General features: G+C 36.0%; 1 protein-coding gene across 5 annotated transcripts in view; it reads left to right on the top strand.

The window, feature by feature from the left end:
• LOC144972678 (rab11 family-interacting protein 4B-like) overlaps nt 1-20,359 on the top strand; it is a 113,847-nt gene that overhangs the window by 65,034 nt on the left and 28,454 nt on the right. For 4 of the 5 annotated variants that reach the window (XM_078914191.1, XM_078914190.1, XM_078914194.1 and 1 more), the window contains 11 exons: nt 2,859-3,196; nt 3,789-3,875; nt 4,556-4,624; nt 8,072-8,107; nt 10,973-11,084; nt 13,000-13,103; nt 13,485-13,575; nt 15,175-15,224; nt 16,047-16,128; nt 17,000-17,137; nt 18,269-18,415. In XM_078914191.1, coding sequence (XP_078770317.1) covers nt 2,859-3,196; nt 3,789-3,875; nt 4,556-4,624; nt 8,072-8,107; nt 10,973-11,084; nt 13,000-13,103; nt 13,485-13,575; nt 15,175-15,224; nt 16,047-16,128; nt 17,000-17,137; nt 18,269-18,415 — 1,254 coding nt within the window. The remainder of the gene's footprint in view (nt 1-2,858; nt 3,197-3,788; nt 3,876-4,555; nt 4,625-8,071; nt 8,108-10,972; nt 11,085-12,999; nt 13,104-13,484; nt 13,576-15,174; nt 15,225-16,046; nt 16,129-16,999; nt 17,138-18,268; nt 18,416-20,359) is intronic. The other variant, XM_078914192.1, reaches the window with a different exon arrangement.

Below are 20,359 nucleotides of genomic sequence, written 5' to 3'. Positions count from 1 at the left end.
TTCTCCTTTATAGAGTGGCTGTTGTCTGTGCATTGTGTAACGATTGGTTGATATTGCGTTGTATAAAAGAGAACAATACCCTAACAGATTGTAGTCTTTCAGAGCCATTAGGCCCTTGGAGCCGAAGTTTATCCCGGTTTCTATAGCGTAAATTAGCGTGAAACGGACAATAGCAATTACTTGCTATTCTTTGGACAGAGCGCTAGTTTATCGCAAAGTTCTTTCCGCCAAATCTAACAGACCCAGCTATCCGTTCACTGCTGGGTAAACATGGGGATCAGAAGGGGGGAAATTCTCGACTGTACCCGAGATCAATCTCAGTGTCCCTTAGCGCGTGAAGCGAGTGCTCTACCAACTGAGCTTTTGGGACCCCCGATTTTGAAACTTCTAATTTCCTCTTGTGCTTTTAAATTATAACAATGTGAAATTGAGCTTCGGGCAGCAACATTTACATCTTGTACTTTTAAGATGTCTTATAGATTGTTTGAGAGAGTGTTAACTCATGTTCAATCTGGATATCATGACTTCGTTCGTTTCGAAAGTCACCTGCTCATGTTGAGATGAACCAGATGTCGTGATTTAAATTTACATTAAAGAGATATAAATAATAATGTGAAATTGAATGTAAGCTTCACTTTAATTACGAAAACAGATAGAATGAACGTTTCGGGTTTCCCCTTTATCAACAAACAGGATGAATGAAATACTACAGACTGATGAATGAAACTACAGACTATAACACTACATTCTATCTGTTTTCGTAATTAAATTGAAGCTTACATTCAATTTCACATTGTTATTTATTTCTTCGAGCTTCGAGCAGCTACATTTACATTAAAGAGATATGAGGCTTTCCGATATGAATCGATACCCACTCTGTTCCGATTAACGTAAAAAAAACTTTCCCAATTTTTTTCATATTATTTTCCCCACAAATTCAATTTTCAGCATTTAGATCATCCCAAAATTACAGTTTTGCCGCGGAGGATGATGAGGATGTTTATTATTATCATCATCATCGGCATCATCATTATCGTCGTCGTCCCATCGTCGTCATCATCATCATCATCATTTTTATTCATCTAAACAATTATCGTGAGCTACCTGATTGAAATCAAAAATTCCATAACGTAAAGAATATTAAAAAGAAAACGTATTTTCCTCCTTAAAAGCCTGAACTTTGAAACTGTAACCGAAACACAAAATGAATAACATGTGTAGCATTTTGTGTACCTTCTTCTTCCCCTTTTTTAACCTCTTCGTTTTGTTTTTTTTTTTTTTTTTTTTTGTTTGGTTCTTTTTCTATCACCTGTTGTGATAACAGGGTCTTCTATAACTCGAACGTTTGATATCTTTTATTTTCGTGTATGGGACAAAATTACCATACCTTAACTCTATTCTTTTTGTTATCTCAGAAGTAAGGGTTTCTCTTCAAAGATGTTCCCATGAAACAGTAAATATTGCACATGGAATAAGCAAGGGAGGTATATTAGATAGTGTGCACTTGGCTAAGAAGTTCACAACATTACCATCCGGAAGTATAACGGACCAACACACAAAACTCTGTGTAACCATGAACTATTATAGTCTTAATAATACAGTTAAGTGAGAATTACTCATAAACATGGATAGCAAAAAACAATAAAAAGACCCAAGTGACGACAACTTCATTCTATCAAGAGAAAAAAACGAACTTGACATCACTCAGCTCTTTGTTACTGTTTTAGACAGCCATTTTGGTGACTAAATTATATTAATCAGACTATAAACATTCAAGGTTACACATAGTTTTAATAATTAATCTTTATAATAATAATTGAGCTTTATATAGCGCAATATCCCCTAAACGTGTTCAAAGCGCTTTACAAGGGGTCCCTGGCCAACAGCAACATTTAACATTGAGAACGGGACATGACGCCTGTTAGGCGATATTATTTTTTTCCGGACAGAGACAACGCTGTTGACGGCCAGGTACTCATTTTACACATGAGTACGGTGAGAGAATATGAATAAAGAGCCCTCTCCAAGGACTCAACTATGCCCCGAGCGAGGCTCGAACCCAGGACCTTCCGATCCGAAAGCGAGTGTAATACCACTAGACCACATAGCCGCACATAGCCACTTTGGTGACTAGTACTCACTAAATTATTTCAATCAGACTGTAAACTTTCAAGGTTACACATAGTTTTGTGTGTTGGTACCTTATATCCGGCTGACATTTGTTATGAGTATTTTACCTAAATACATAGCATCCATAGCCGTACCAAAGCGAAAACTAAGCTGGTAGTGTTGACTTTAAAAAGTAATGTATAAAAATGAATATAACAGCTTCAGAAAAATAAAGAACAAAATACCAAAGACGGAATGTTTTGGACTCAGAACCCTTCTGAACGAGAAGTAAACTTTTCCTACGTTTGTCTGGATATGTTAGTGATATATTAACGTTTTCAATAATGTTGTTATTGGCTCAACAAGGGTTTTGAGCCCGAAACGTTCCATGTTCTTTTTTTTTTGGTAGTTATATTCATTTCTTTTTGCCGCCCACGGCCCGACTTGAACCGGTGAGCGTCAAGTCATAAGCCGAGTGTCAAAAGGCGTACGTTGTATCTACTGCGAGTGGTTTATGCATTGCACTGTGACCCAGAAGGTCCCGGGACCTTATTAACCTCAAATTTGTTCACTTTTGACAACATAATTTATTATTCCTGTCGACATATGACATTTGTTTGATGGACTATCTATGTATATTCTTACAAGGAAGGCCTAAGCAAAAGCATCTCAAAATGCCGCTCGGAAGACCTTTCTTTTCTCTTAAAAAAAAGACAAGTGTATAACATTGATTTCCTTATCGTCCCCAGACCCAGAAACACAGTCCTTCGACCAGCAGCCAGCACACTTTCGCCGAATACGACCTCTCCATCCCAGACGACCTAACAGGGTTCGAGGCTTCTGCCTCCTCCCCAAACACGCCTAACACCAACAACAACAACCACCACAACAACAGCAGCAGCCACCTAGCAGACCTCAGCGGCCTTAGCGGTTTCGACATCTCCTCCAGTAGCGACACGGCGCTCGGGAACGGAACGACTGTCGGGGTTATCGATAATACCTCCATTATCATCCCAGTCATTATTTCGGAAGACGAGGCGGATAGCGCCTTAAGTGGGAAGTCCTCGGAGATAAACGAGAATAGCAGGTTTGTTGGGGTTTGTTTGTTGTTTTAGTTGTTGTTTGTTTTTTGTCTTTTGTTTTATATTGTTTATTTGTGTTTTTTTTTTATTGGGGATTTTTTTTTATGTTTTTTTTTTTGTGTTTTTGTTTGTTTTTGTATTTTTTGTTTGTTTCGTTTTCTTTTTGTTTTAGGGGATATTTTTTATTTTGTTTTTTGTTTTTTACTTTTGGTTGTTTGTTTGTTTTTTTTGGAGGGGGGGGGGTGTTTTTTGGTTGGAGGGATGTCTGATGAAAAAGAAAAGCGTTTTGCAACTCATAAAATATTTGTACCTTTTCGCTATTGAAACTTCGTCATGTCTGTTTTGTTGCTGTGTAATTCCGCTGCTTTTGATAATAATAATAATGATGATATGGTGGTGGTAGTGGTGATGATGATGATGATGATGATGATGATGATGATGATGATGATGATGATGATGATGATGGTGATGGTAATAAAAATGGAGAAGGGTATGAAACGGATTAAAATGACTAAATGACAGTGATATCCTAATGTTGCCAATGAGCAACAAAGGTGACTTATGAAATGAAATGCCATTATTTTCTATGGTCCCCAGTCGCCAAGAGATCACAGACGAAGAAAACTACTATGAGGACTACGGAGAGATGGAATCTGAGGCGGATGTCTCCGACCAGGGCCATCTGTAAGTTTACCTTTCTATATCCAACAACATCCCCATTTCCTTTTCCATCCACTCTAAAGTTCTTCCTAATGTTTTACCCACCCACAGACCTGTAAAACGTCCGACAAATGTCGGATTTCAGACAAAATGGCAACTATATTAGTTTACTCTTTTCATTATCTGTAAATTTCACATTATGTAAGTATATTGCCTTAAAACATATTACTCTCAACGAAATGTTTTCAGAAAATTTCGTCGACTCTGCTACCCTTTTAATGAAACAAGTATTAAATAACAAGAGGAAATTGAATAGATGCTTCAATTTAGTGATCGAAGACGGATAATGTGGACGTTTCGAGTTGCCCCTTTATTAACATAACACAATGAATGAAACACGAAAGTCGATGAGAAATGTGAGAATAGCGTTGTTGAACTCTACGCCTTCCTCACATCTCTCACCGTCCTTAGTGTTTCATATTCAAACCCATATTCAGTGTTTTATCACCTCAAATTATTTTATTTTACCCAAGTTTTGCTCAGTTGGTTACCTATTAGAGAGAAGATCATATTCTCCATAATATTTAATTTTATGCCCGTTATCAACTTGCAAGGAAGATAACTCATGAAAAACAACTTCCGTATATAGTCATTTACACATTATTCTCCCTTGTCACTACAACCTTCTCCACCACCTGTTGCAGAACCCCATCGTCTTCCCATCGGAAAAGGAGCGACAGAAAGGATTTACTGTCTCGACACGCCAGAAGATCGTAATGACTGATTTTGCACACACTTTATCATAGAAATTCAATAATGGCATTTGTGTATATCGCCTATCTATGCACTCTTCTTCTTCTTCTTCTTCTTCTACTTTATAAATATCACAGCTGGAGAGATTTTTCATCTTTAGTCAATGTCAGATTCTCGTCGGAAGCATTCAAGGCAACCAATTTATGCCCCCCACCCAAAAAACAAAAGACGTTTGGCTGTAAGAGGACATTTCCCCTAAAAACAATCTCATACATTGACAGATTTGTTGTTTTGTTTTATATTTATTGTTTGTTTGTTTTTTGGGGTTTTTTTTTTTAATTATTATTTTGGTTTTGTTTGTTGTTTTGTTTTTTGGGGAGGGGGGTGGGTGGGGGTTGTTGTTGGTTTTTTGTTTTTGTTTGTTTTGTTTTGTTGTTTTTTTGTTTGTTTTTTTTTTTTTTTTTGTTTTTTTTTTTTTTTTTTTTTTTTTTGGGGGGGGGGGGGGTTGGATAATTGTTAAATTTGGTGGACATGATAGAAGCTTCCATACTCTGGTTTGCCTCCATATGAAAAATCTCTCTATTTACTTTTCTATTTGGCTTGTGGTGAACTCATACTGCTAGTTATTGTGGCTTGATCTTTAACCAGTTAACTGCCGTACTCGTATTTAAAAATTTGGCCAGAAAACTCGGCCTTCAAATACTGACCGATTTCAGATACCCCTCATCCTGGCAAAGATGACCTCGCGAAGTCCCATGTTTGAGAGTTTTTGCCAAGATTAGGGTCATTTAAATCGGTCGATATTTGAAGGACAAGTTTTCTGGCCAAATTTTTAAATCCGAATATTTCCAGAGGACAGCAGTTAACTGGTTTAAGTTTTCTTTGTGTCATGGTGTATGTTTTGTTTTTTTTTGTATTTGTTTTTTTTTTTTTTTTTTTTTTTTTTTCTTTTTCAATGATCTTGATTAATTTTTATTTCGTTCGGCTTTCATGACTTTTGATTTCAATATTTTAACTTTTGTAGTGTTATTTTATGTTTCATCTGTTCCATTCTTCTTTTTTTTTTGAAATCACTTTTTTTTCTCCTATATTTTGTTTGTATCTGTAATGTATCATTTCAATAGCGTGTTTTGTATTTACACCAATTATCTTTCACTGGCTAACCCGGCCCTAAATTTCCTGTGAACAATCAGTGTTACCTATGACAAATAGAGCAATAAGCGTAATCTTAACTATGTATTATTCTAGGAGGCTGGTTTTTGACGTATAAAACACCAATTATCAACCAGTACTAATAGTGATAATACAATAATGATAATAACCATAACAACAAAACATGATGATGATGATGATGATGATGATGATGATGATGATGATGATGATGATGATGGTGTTATGATTTTTGATCACGTACGAAACATTGTGAAGTGCTTTGAACATGGTTAATCCGTGGAAATGAACTAATATAAAAATTTTCTTTTTTTTTACGCAAAGGCTACTACTTTGTGATTTCATTGATTTGATATTGTTGTTAGTTGCGATGGATTCCTTTGATGAAAACGGGAATATGTGATTCAAAGACAGATGGAAGTGTAACATAACATAACATTAAATATCATAATAAGGGTTGCTGAGGTCAAAGACCTTTCAATTCCTTGTGTTGAAAAAAATGGAAAAGTTCAGGTCGAACATTCCCAGATATGATCATAAATATGATTATCATTATCATCATGAGCAATTAGATTAATATATCAATTATAAGAGTGGTAAAGGGTAAAAATGGTGGACATTTTATTTTCAATTCCCACGAAAAGATTTGTCTTATTAGCAATCTGTCAATATTCATTCTATTTTCCCAATGGTTTGTATTTGTTTACAATTAATTAGTATGTGTGTGTGTGTGTGTGTGTGTGTGTGTGTGTGTGTGTGTGTGTGTGTGTACAGCTGTCTAGTTTGCATGTAAATTGGCTTGGAATGATTTTTTAAAAATGATTTGGTGTGAAGTGTTTGTTTACCTTGTATAAATGGTATGAATACCCAATGGACATGCTACAGGTTTCACTTATTGTCTATACTTAATCAGTTTAGAATTGTTCATTAAGACTGATTGAATAAAGGGTCGGGTTCATATAAGGGGTAAGCTCTGTTTTACGAATATGTATATTACATTACTCCAACATTTTGATCTATAATATAAACTAATTCAATATGATTTGTTTACAGACATTCGTGCATTGTAAGAACAAGATTTCAATGTTAAACTGAAAAATAGAAAGTCTGTTATTGTCAAATAAAGTGATAGTCGTTTTTTTCAAATCTCAATTAAACAAAAACTTCAACTTACAAACAGTTTTCATAAGAATTATTACCTTGAATCCATAAAAAAATAAAGCTCAAGAATCTCGATTTTTAGCCAATAAAAAAACAAAAAAACAAAAAACATTCTTTTTTATTTTCTGTCTTTCTGGCCCTCCTCCGTGCATTTCTTGCCTGTCAGATAGGAATTCAAAATCTTATAGATTTGTCATAATAATTTTGAAGTTGTGCTAAAATCCATTTTTCGTGACAGACGGTACAAATGACATCGGTATTAAGTTATTTTGAGAAAAAAAAATAAACGGAAGGATTTAGTTATCATCAATTTCTATGGGCTGAATAATGGAAAACGAATCAAAAGAGGTTTGTTACCGACAATTTGGCACTAACAGATTTTAAAATGTCGAAAATGTCTGGACAATGTTCATGCTTTGTCCATATAATTTCCAACCTTTGGGAAGCTGTTCCTGCTTTTCTTTTAGCGGTTAAACTGTCAGGTTATGTGTCATTTTTCCTTTTTCAACCTCAAGAATTTTATCAAATGGATATTTATATACTATGTATATTATGGAATAATACAATACGGCTTTAGCAGGTTCTTATGTTTTCGCTTATCTGCTTTTGTAGATATTCATGTCCACATATAATTGGATGAGGTATTCAATGATATATTCATATTCCTTATATTTTATTTATATTCAATAACTATACGTACATCTACAGCGTAACCTTAACATGACCAGTCTTATTTTGTTTAATTCAATATTATTTTTAGATATAATACTTATTTGTGGGAGGCGGGGGGGGGGGGGGGGGGGGGGGGGGTTGAGGTGAGGTGAGAGGAGGAGGGGTGGATATTCACACATTGTTATATATATCATGGATGTTGAAACTTTTAAAATCATGATTTTAAAGTTTGTTGAATGGAATTCTTTGGAAACACTTTTTAAAAAAAAAAAATAAAACCTTAAATATAATTATACTAAAGCACATTCACATTCCGCAATTTTCACAAGAGCGATGACTCTAACGTTTTGCTGATCAATCGATATTCACAGTTTAAGAACTTTTTTCTTATATGTTTTAATGCCAGTAACAAAGATTCCATATAAAGGAATATAAGTATAAAAACCACATTTTCCGTTTTTCAGACCAAACCACAGACTTACGGCATCGGCATTGGCAAGGTAGGTTTTGATAGCAAATCATCTCTCTCTCTCTCTCTCTCTCTCTCTCTCTCTCTCTCTCTCTCTCTCTCTCTCTCTCTCTCTCTCTCTTGTCTATATATCTATTTCTTTATCCATCCATCCATCCATCTATCTATCTAGCTATCTATCTGTCTATCTATCTATCTATCTGTCTATCTATCTATCTATCTATCTGTATATCAAATAGTCTTCCAGAGGCATTACGCCCATGGAGCCGGAATCTATCCCGTATTCTATAGCGTAAAACAGACAAAAGCGTTTGCTCACTACCCTTTGAATAGGATGCTAGTCGATCGCAAAGCACTTTATGCTAGATCTGACAGATCCTACTACCCAATCACTGCTGGGTAGAAAGACAAGAGGGGTCTGAAAAAAAGTTCGACTTCACCCGGAATTGATTTCAGTCCTTTTATTTGTGAAGCGAGTGCTCTACCGACTGCGCTATCGAGACTCCCATCTGTCTCTTTATTCATTTATCTATCTATCTATCTACCTACTTACCTACGTACTAGTCTACGTATCAATCTACCCACTATCTATCTAAATATCTAGTTGTAATATCGCCTAACATACGTCATGTCCCGTCCTACATGTTAAGTGTCACTGTTGACCAGGGACACGTGAGCACGTTTAGTGGATATTGCTCTATATAAAAGCTCACTTTAAAAATAAAAAAAAGATCTATCTACCTAATTATGATCAACTGAACATTTTAAAAAAACAGCAGGACACGGAACTCCTCCATACTCCAGAACGGACGAGCATCTTTATTCCCGTTTCCCCCTCCACCATCAGGACCTGGAACTCCCTTCCAACCATTACGAAACAGTCCGGCTCAGTGGAATGGTTTAGAACATATTTGTCCACCACCTGATCTGCTCGCCCGTGAGACAACAGTCAGGCCATATAAATCTTTCTAAATTGAGATTTTATATAGCGCAATATCCACTAAATGTGCTCAAAGCGCTTTACAAAGGGTCCCTGACCAACAGCAACACATAAGATGTAGAACGACACATGGTGCCTGGTAGGCGATATTACAAATTTTTTTTCAAACAAAGACAACACTGATAAAGACCAGGTACTCATTTTACACCTGAGTCCGGTGAGAGAATATGAGTAAAGAGCCTTTTCCAAGGACTCAACTATGTGCCGAGCGAGGCTCGAACCCAGGACCTACCGATCCGAAAGCGAGTGTCATACCACAAGACTACATGGCCGCACAAATTTGACGTTTTGGCCTCCAAGGAAGAAGATGATATACCAACCTATGGTTTAATGCAGAGGTCACCTGACTGTGGATAGAAATGCCATGGATTTAGATCATTATAAAGACTTTGGACATTTTCACACGGCTTAGGAAGCTGGATCTAAAACACAAGAATAGCATACTGTTGTGAAATTCGGGGGTTCCGATAGCTCAGTTGGTAGAGAACTCGCTTTACAAGGGGCCGAGTTCGACCTTAGCCATCGTTATGTTATAGCCGGACACTGACATCCAAAAGGACTGGCATTTTGACGTCATTATTTGGTTTTTGCACCGCCTAGTGAGGCAGAATCTGAACATGAACTACAAGAATTACTGGATGTTGTAGTCAGGAGTAGTGAAAATATGGACTGGAACTGAATATATCTAAAACAGAATGTATGACGGTATCTAAAAATAATAACCCACCAGCCTGTGTAATAACAAGCAGAGGACAAACAATACAACAAGTTAAATGTTTCAAATATTTAGGCTTCAATGTAACATCCAATGGAAAATCAGATTGTGAAATAAAGAAAAGAATAGGTATGGCGAAGAATGCATTCAACCAGCTGCATACAATTATGAAAAACAGGAATATTAGCATGAAAACAAAAATCAAAGTCCTGGATTGCTATGTACTGTCTGTGCTGCTATATGGTTGTGAGAGCTGGACCATAAACAAGACCATGGTTTAAAAGACTGGAGGCAGTGGAAATGTGGTTTTACAGAAGAATGATGAGGGTGTCATGGATGGAAAGGAAAAGAAATGAAGAAATTTTAGAAATGGCCAACAGAAAAAGATCACTGATAACAAAAATCATCAAACGCCAAATGGAATTTTTAGGACACATTATCCGCCACCCTGGTTTGGAAATACTCGCCTTGACTGGAAAGATGAATGGAAAAAGAATAAGAGGAAGACAAAGAATAACGTATTTGAAAGGGATAAGAACTTGGACAGATGAAGCTGAGAAAGGTGGCGCTGCTTTAATAGAATTGGCAAGAGATAGATCAGCTTGGCGGAAGATGACCTCCGACGTCTGCTTCAGATATGGAACTACATGAGATGAGAGTGAGGTGTCGTTACTAGAGCTCGCGGAAACAAGTCATTTCATTGGTTGAACTATTGAATACAACTCACGATTTGTTTTCTTTTGTGGCAAAAGACTGGCATTTTGACATCATTTTTTGGTCAGTGTCAGGCCATAACTTTACGAAAGCCACGGTTCGACCCCGGGTGCAGTCGAAATTTTTTTTTCACTGTCCACCCAGCAGTGATTGGGTAGCTGGCGGAAGTACTTTGCGATAGACAAGTGTCCTATCCAAAGGGTAGCAAGCAATTTCTATTGTCCGTTTCACGCTATAGAAACTGAGATAAACTCCGGCTCCATGGGCTTGGCAACTCTGAATGACTACTTTTTTATTTTTTAAAGTGTGAAACTCATATTTTGCATGTCCTCTCAACAATGAAATGATTGCGAATGAGTGTGGGAAATAGTGATTCTCTGTTTGATTTAGAGAAGGCAATTTTCGGTCATACCAGTATTGAAGGTTAATTGATTTATAATGTTGAAAATCTATTTATTTTTCCACAGTGCTCTACAACGGAGTTCTCGGAACTCCCCGTCCAGCACCAGAAGGAGCAGTCTCGGGTCAGACGAGATTTTCGACGATATCGACGGGAATTTCCAGGACGTCAACGGACGGGTGGGTTTACAGTCTATTTGTATTTTATAAGTAATTATATGACCCGAGAGAGAGAGAGAGAGAGAGAGAGAGAGAGAGAGAGAGAGAGAGAGAGAGAGAGAGAGAGAGAGAGAGAGGGGGGGGGAGAGGAGGAGGGGATGTTGTTGTTAGATAAGACAGGTTCAAACAATTAGTAAATAATCGATTTGACCCATAAATTAGCCTAAACAGCCGTCGACCAATTATCAAAGGCGCGTCTGCCTGATATGAATCACAGGTTAATGCTTGGTACGTGTAGCCTGATCTTCATTACAACTCGTAAAGAAGGCAAGGAGTTTGCTTTTTGTTTGTTTGTTGTGTGTGTGTGTGTTTTTTTGGTTTTTTTTTTTTTTTTGTTTTTTTTTTTTTTTTTTTTTTTTTGTTTTTTTTGTTTGTTTGTTTGTTTATTTTGTTTTATTTTCCAATTTTCTATTATTTATTTATTTATTTTTATTTTTATTTTTTTTTTGTTGTGGGGGGGGGGGGGGAATAAGTTGTGTGTTTTTGTCTTATCTGTGGAAAATGTGGAGCAGGTACTGCTACAAGATACAAATCTAGAAGAGTGTGAATAATCAGGGCCAAGGTGGCCGAGTTGATAAGGCATACTGTAACCGGGGAGACCTGGGTTTGAGCCCTTGTCGGCATCTCGTTTTCTTTCCTTGAGCAAGAAACTATTTTTTTTAAAACATAAGCATTTATATAGGGCAATATCAACTAAACGTGTGTGAGTTTGGGAGTGTGTGTTGATGCGCTCGCGCGTGTGTGTGTATGTGGGGTTTCGCACTTTTTCTTTCATGTATGTCTGTTTGCGTTTACAGTGTAAATGCTGTAACCAAATGATAAATTGCCTTCATGGACAATAAAGATATTGTTATTATTATTATTATTATTATTATTATTATTATTATTATTATTATTATTATTATTATTATTATTATTATTATTATTATTATTAAACGTGCTCAAATCGCATCACAAGGGATCCCTAGCCAACATCAACTTGATTTAGCATGTTGAACGAGATATGATGCCTGTTAGGCAATATTACATTCTGTTTTTGGACAGAGACAAAATTGATAACGACGGGTACTCATTTTACACCTGAGTACAGTGAGATAATGTGAGTGTCGCCTTTACCCTGACCCAGGGTGAAAAAGGCAATGATGATGATGATGATGATGATGATGATGATGATGATGACTGCATCTAATGCCGGGTTTTTCACGGCTTTTCTCAAGATAGCCACTGAAATAAAATTTCCCCCATCAAGACGAATGAAAGGAAATACCAGAATAAAAAATAATCCCAAGAAATCGGCTCTGATCAACTCGGGATCAAACTGAAGACCTTCTGATTACTGGATTCGATCCCTAGCCGATGATTTAATCGTGTGTTTAATCTAGCATTGTATCATCACCACCAGCAGTGCCCATAGTTAGTGTGCTGAATGTCGTAAAATTGATTTATTCCTTTTTGGTATTTGAACAATTTATTGGTCTATGATAATAATAATAATTCTCTTTATTCATCCCATAGGGGAAATTTGTCTCTAGGGTCTGTTCCAAGAGAAGACTGGAATAATCCAGGCGTCAGCCGCAGTGCAGCGCCGCAAACTGAGCTAGGTCAAAGACCGTACCGATGAGCCACGCTGTCCCCTATGTCGTAACTGGCAACTATTTTACAACGAATATCCTACCAAGAAAAGTTTCAAACGCTTCAAGGAGCCACTCAATTTTACGACATTTTTAGCACACCATTCATGGGCATGGCTGGGCGGGTTAACCATAGGTTATTCCCCCTCGTGTTTTCAAGAAGGGGTGATTCAATTTGTTAAAACTAAAAAAAAATGTTTCAAGTAATTGATGTATATCTCTTGATTATTTTTTTTCACTAATAGTTGAAATTCCTGGAAGACCAACTGAAAAACCTGACAGAGGTCCAGACAGAAACCAACTCGAAACAGATACGACTGAAAGACGAGAACTTGGTTTTGGTTCAAAAGTATGTTAGATATATCTAGAGTCATAATTTTGTCATTCCTTTTGGTGTATTCATCGTATACATTATCATTATCATCACCATTATCATTACTATCATCATCATCATGATCAGCAGCAGCAGCAGCACCACCATTATAATCATCATCATCATCACCATCATCATCATCATTGCCAACATCATTATTGTAATTGACTTAACCATCATCACCACCATCACCAACACAATCACCATCATCCCATCATCATCATCATCATCATCATCATCATCATCATCATCATCATCATCATCACGACCACCACCACTTCCATCACCAAGACCATCATCACCAACAACATCATCAACACCAATACCAACAACATTCCCACCTGACATTTTTCACAGGGTCCATTACTTAGAAGAACAGCTTCGTGATATGGAGGTGCGGTCAGATGAAAGAATCAACGATGAAAGGCGGAAACATGAAGATTACATGGTAAGATATACATGCTATAGATCTATTTGTTGTAGGAGAGGGTATTGTATATTGTTTAAATGTGTCATTGCTAGTGTTTTCCAAATTTCTACATCTTCTTGCTTTTTCTTTTTAATATATGTATATATAAATAAATATATATATATATATATATATATATATATTAAAGTAGTATATATATATATATATACATCTATATATATATATATATATATATATATATATATATATATATATATATATATATATATATATATATATATATATATACTAGTAAAAAGCCCGCAATTTCGCGGGGAAAGAAACTATTTTCATTCGATACTGTACTCACCATCATTTAATGAGGGTAGATTAGTAAACAACGTTGTCTGTGTAATTTGGTATATCTTCGGTTGATTTTTCTGTGTGGCCCAACATGAAGTGTAAGTCACCATAGCCTCTGACTCGTGACACAGCAACATACAGTTGTCCGTGTGTGAATACCGGTTGTGGTAAGAACATCCCCACCTTGTTTAATGTATGCCCCTGAAACTTGTTAATTGTCATCTTTACTAAGACTTATGACTAACCCTAATAGAAAAAAAAAATCCTCCGATCTCGAGCTAACCCTAATAGGAAAAATGATGACAAATTGAATAAAATAACTCTCGGACTGCTTTGCACTACCTTTCAATACTTAACAAATCAAAATGGCGGCCGAAAATCAAAACAATGGTCAAATTAGGAAATTTTAAACTTTCACAAATCCATCTATCAAGGTTTGTTCTAGAGTTTTTAAAATACTTCTATAGAATGACAAATTGAATAAATGAATGCCTGACAAAATATGAACGGTGAAAATACAAATTTAAAGAATACTGGGGATGTAGGAGCTTTCGGAATGTCTCCCCTTTACTTAACTTATGGAAAAACAAACATCCTAGCACCTTTACTAAGACTTATGACTAACCCTAATAGAAAAAAAATCCTTCGATCTCGAGCTCACCCTAATAGTAAAAAAAAAGAATGAAAATGGCGACTGAAATACCTTCATGTGATCAAGTGAATAATATCACTATGAATGCCACGATTTGCGGAAAAATGCCAACACACACACACACACACACACACACACATGTATACACCACACACAACACACACACCCAAACACACACACACACGAACACACACACAAACATACACGCAATTAGAACATACTACTACAAAACAACACTGATCACCGCTAAATCAACAACACAACGGAAGTAATAATAATACTTGATGTCTTAAATAGATGACGCAAATTGACAACTTTTTAGTTGATTTTGAGAGTCTAGTCGTGTCGTCGGTACATATTTTATGATATCTGTTTGACTCAACGAACTTTCAAACTGACTTTAAATTATAAAAGGAAATCAAGTTATCTGTTTATCTATCTGTAAAAAATACATTTCTAATTTTCAAATCTTTCAGTAGAGTTGTGCGACGTATCAATTTTTTTATTGACTCAAATAAGCACAATGTTCTCCACAATGCTATATTTTTAAAAGAAAGGATATATATACTACTTTTCCTTTGTAAACATAAAATTATATAATTTTTGTGTTTTCTATTTCGCAGTCACGACAAAACCGGGAGAAAAATGAACAAGTTGATTACTTAACCCAAAGGTAGGAAATGGACATCTCTCTTGTTACTATATAGTAAAATATTTTAGATATTGATAAATACAAGTTATGTTTTGACTTCCTATCAATGAAATAGTGATCAACTCAAATAAAATGCCGTGAATTTTCATTTTTAAACACTACTACTACTACTACTACTACTACTACTACTACTACTACTACTACTACTGCTGCTGCTGCTGCTGCTGCTGCTGCTGTCTACTACTACTACTACTACTACTACTACTACTACTACTACTACTACACTACTACTACTGCGACGACGACGACTACTACTTCTACTACTACTACTACTACTACTACTACTACTACTACTACTACTACTACTACTACTACTACAATTATTACTACCATCACTTAGCTCTCTGATTTCTGAAATACTGTATGCAAAATGCTTACTTACTGAAGGATCTGCGATTCGTTACAGCCCATAATGTATTTTTAATCAAAGCTTTGTAGGAGTTATCGTAAGATACTTTTTTTTCACATTTTATCCCCAAATAATACAAAAATAAAATTAATTTGTATTCAAATTTACTTCAGATTTGAATTTCACATAAACGTCACAAAGCACGTGAAATTATTATCACTCTGTTTTTTTCTTCTCTAATAATTTCTTAGATTATTAACGCCCAATGTTCTCACTTAGAACAACAAGGGTGATTCCTGTTGACATCAGACGTTTGTTTGATGGATTAATAGTGCTATTTCATGGGATGCCAAATCGATGGCGTACCGCGCGGAAGGACGTAATTTTTATTCATTAATTATTTCTATTTATTATTTCCATTTCTTCTTCTGTAGGTTGCACTTGGTGGAAAATAAATATGAAGAACTCAAGGAAGAAGCCCCTCGGCTGCAAGCAGAAATTTCAAAACTGAGAGCTGTGAGTGTTTTCACTTCTATTTAAATGAAAATGGCTGTAATTTTTGAGATTATTGTGATTAGATGTGGAGTGGGGTGAGGGTGTAAGGAACTAACGCCATTATAAATTCAATGATGGGATTTGTGCTTGCCCTTCTGAGTACACAGTAGCGGGTCTGATAACCGAATGCAAGTATTGGCTTGATTAAACATTGGACAATATTTAGTGTTGATTTGAGTGTATTTTCAATACAACAATACTGCATAATTTCAGCGAGACAAAACACATAATTAAGAGCCTTCATACTACACCAATGCGTTCAGATGATTACCATATGCTGCCCAGACATGAACAAATAATACTGTTCCGCCTCAGGACAGGACACAATATACTTAAAAAGCATTTGCACAAACGCATGAAACTGACACATTCACGATCTGCTCATGTTATGAGGAACAGGAAGGAAGATGCAATACTGCAGCGATGCAGAAAATACAAAACCCATAGAGAAGAAATATGGCCCTCTGAAACTTCTCTACAAAAAAAACTTTTAGCCAGCTAGAAGAACTCAAAAAGACGAGTACCTTCATCTTTGAAACGGGACTCCAGATATAAAGGCATTCGAGAAGAAGAAGAAGACAACAATGAGGCCATCAGGGCTGCGCATAAATTTCTATATCATTGTCAGACTTTGTCTTTCAGACAGTTAACCAGATTCATGACATTGAGAAAGGGTCATTTATAAAATAATATTCTTAACATGTTATACTTTGTTAGATTTAAGTCTAATGACCGAATACAAAATATGATTTTATTTATCACTGGGTTAAAAAAATAATATTGTTGGCCTCTGAGACTTTCCTTTACAAAAAAATGTTCCCTCAATTTCCAGGAGAAGCTGGATATCCAAGAACGCCTTTTAGAACGCCAAGAAGCCTATAATACACTGTATGAAGATCATGAACGTCTCAAGTCCAATTTCCACAGGCAGGAAACGTTACATCAGAAGGAGAGGAATACCACTGGACAGGTAGAATGTCTTGCTTATCTTTGTAAGAATGGATCAGTAGTATTTTCTGAATTTAAAATAAAGAGAAAGTCGCCATCTTGGCATCTTGGTTCATGCAGCGATGTGGTCTTGTAGTATGACACTCACTTTTGGATCGGAAGATCCTGGATTCGAGGCTTACTCGGCGTAAAGTTGAATCCTTCGAATAGGCTCTTTATTCACATTCTCTAACCATACTCAGGCATAAAATGAGAAGATTGCTGTTAACAGTGTCTGAAAACAATTGTAATATCGCATAACAGGCATCATGTCTCGTGCTATATGTTACATGTTGCTGTTGGTCATGGACCCTTTGTAAAGCACTTTGAGCACGTTTAGTGGATATTGCGCTATATAAAAGCTCAAGTTATTTATTTCCCATATTCAAGAAACAAACCCACATTGCTCTCTTTGCTGATTCTTGTAGCTATTAAAAAATTGTTTTAATAAAAGTATATAACAGTTAACCCTCTCCTCACCAACTATAGGAAAATCGTCCCATTTGTTATGATACAATGAACATTTTTTAAATTCAGATTTGTTTTATACAGAACAAAATTTAATGAAAAATCTGTGTGTTATTTATAAGAACTTTGGACTGATTTGTAAAGCTCATTTGCTGCTCAATATCATTTATGGTCCTAGATAGATATATTCTTATTGCTTTTGAGTTTGAATGTAGAAAAATCCATTTTTGTCTTAGGTAGGTTTGACGCTTCAGGAAAAATTCTGAAAACAGAAAGTAAGGAGAGAGCTTATGGGTGGCTATATGGTCTTGTGGTATGACAATCGCCTTCATTTCCGAAGGTCCTGGGTTCGAGTCCCGTTCTAAGTGGCGCATTTGAGTCCTCGGAAAAGGCTCATTACTGATATTCTCTCACTGTATTCAAGTGTAAAATGAATACATGGCATTTACCATCATTGTATCTGGTGGCAAAAATTGTAAAATTGCCTAGCAGGCATCATGTCTCATCCTACATGTCAAGTGTTGATGTTGGCTAGGGACCCCTTGTAAAGTACTTTGAGCACGTTTAGTGGATATTGCGATATATAAAAGCTCGTTTTTTTTCTTCTGACATCTGAGATTCTTATCTATGATTTAAAATCTCCCAGCTCCTAGATGAGATGGGTAAAGAGCTTGACGAGTTGAGAAAGTACAAGATTGACCACGAGGCCGGCAATAGAAGTCCCAGTGGAAGTATGTCTGAGTTGCCGGGACGGTACAGAGACTTGCAGAATGAAATCCACAAACTCAAAGAGGTAAGTGGCTGCAAATAAAATAGCATAATAAGGATTTTTAATAGTATTGAGGTTATGGAGTTGTCTTTTTTTTTTTTTTGGGGGGGGGGGGGGGGGAGGGGGTTCACTGCCGCTTCTGAGCACTTAACCATGATTGTATAACAGAGTCTCTTAGTTTTTAGTGGACTGGACTTTGTGATAGAGAAGCATCGTACCAAAAGGATGATAGACAATTGTTACTGTTCAGTGAATCCTACAAAAACTGGAATAAATTCCGCTGTCCATGGGTCTTAACGCTGTGAAAGACAATTTTTAAAAAACCAAAGCTATCAGACTTTTAAAACAGGAGTTTCGTCTGGGTTTTTTTAGAGTGAAACTGACTCTAGCAATTTCTTTCTATCATCTGATTAGGATATTTGCTTATTACATTATATCCTGTGGTGGGTATGTTTAATGTTAGGTCCAGCTTCTTAATTACTGCTGGATGAGCAGAGCTTTTCAAAATCAGACTTTAAATGAGATAGAAAGATGTTTGTTTGCCGGTATTCCAATTGAGCATGAGGGTAGCCTTTATTTATCATTGAGGCAAGGCTATATTTTAGTCAACACAGACAATATCATATAAAGGGAATCACATTTACAATGGAAAGCGTCACTTTACTTTGGACTGTGCATGAAAGAACTTCAAAAACATTTCAGGTAAGCCGTTAACAGCCTGGAGATCAAATTTGTGGTAATTAAAATAAGACGTTGGTCAACCACATCACAATAAATAAATCTAGAAAATAAAGATGTAGGCGTGTGCTTAAAAAATTCACAAAGTGCACTAATTCATGATTTGATGAAGTTTGTATTATAAATGTCTATTTCATGTTCTTAACATTTCACAACTTCTCAATTCCAAAATTGTGGTTAAACTGATATCAATAGCTCGAGAGAAGGGCTATGGGGAAGGAAGAGGGAGAACTTAATTGATTTTTTTTTTGTTTTTTGGTTGATTTTTTTTTTGGGGTGGGGGGGGGGGGGGGGTTGTGTTTGTGTTCTTTGTTCATGACTTTTAAGCCAAATGGTTTGTGTCGTTGTGACTTGTTTTTGTTTTTTGTTTTTTTTTTTTGTTTTGTTTTTCTTGAGCCAATCTTTTTAAGAATCTTATTTTGCTTCATTTTTGTGGAGTGAATTCTATATTTTATATAACTAACAATACATTGATCCATATTCATTTCATTTGTATCGTTGAGGGGTGTTAGTCTCTTATTAGAATAGAGAGATCATTTCTGGATAAATTGACTGTTTAATCCATAAAAATAGTGGTGTCAAAATTTCTGCTTTCCTTTTCAGCTCTGTAGACACCAACACATTAACCCTACTTCTGTAACATTCTAGAACAAACTCCACTGCAGATTTTTTTTTTTTTTTTTTTGGGGGGGGGGGGGGGGGGGTTGTAGGTTGTTTTTTTTTTTTTTTTTTTTTTTTTTTTTTTTTTGACTAGACGTCTATATTGAATATTATTTCGTCGTATTAATCACATCGTACAAACAAGAGCATGGCCATTTTTGAAAAAAGAAAGACATTTACTTACATTGTTACAATCTTTGAATTGCAACGATATGGCTTTAAAGCAGGGTTCTATGATTTTTTAATTGAGCACACAAATCAACACATTTATTGAACATTTCCATACTAGGATTAATTCATTGTCACAAAATATTTACTGCATCCCCGTCACACGTTTAAAATATTTGAAAGAGAGATTCATAACTTTTTAATATGCATACAGAAGTCATTCATTGGCTTTTTCCACCCAATATAAAACTGATGCTGTTTAGCCATCGATTTATTTATCCCAATCTCGTAACTCCGTGAACATGAAAAAAGCCATTAACCCAATGTCTTCAACTAACCTTGCTTTCTCCAAATCTTATTTCTCCCCCCAAACGCTGCCATTTTCACTCACCTACTCACCCA

Source organism: Berghia stephanieae, chromosome 5, assembly GCF_034508935.2.
Source record: "Berghia stephanieae isolate SIO BIC M18660-M18661 chromosome 5, UCSD_Bste_1.3, whole genome shotgun sequence".
NCBI classification, from domain to species: Eukaryota; Metazoa; Mollusca; class Gastropoda; order Nudibranchia; family Aeolidiidae; genus Berghia; species Berghia stephanieae.
Note: the sequence above shows the minus strand (reverse complement) of the source record. Positions and strands in the feature narration are given on the sequence as shown.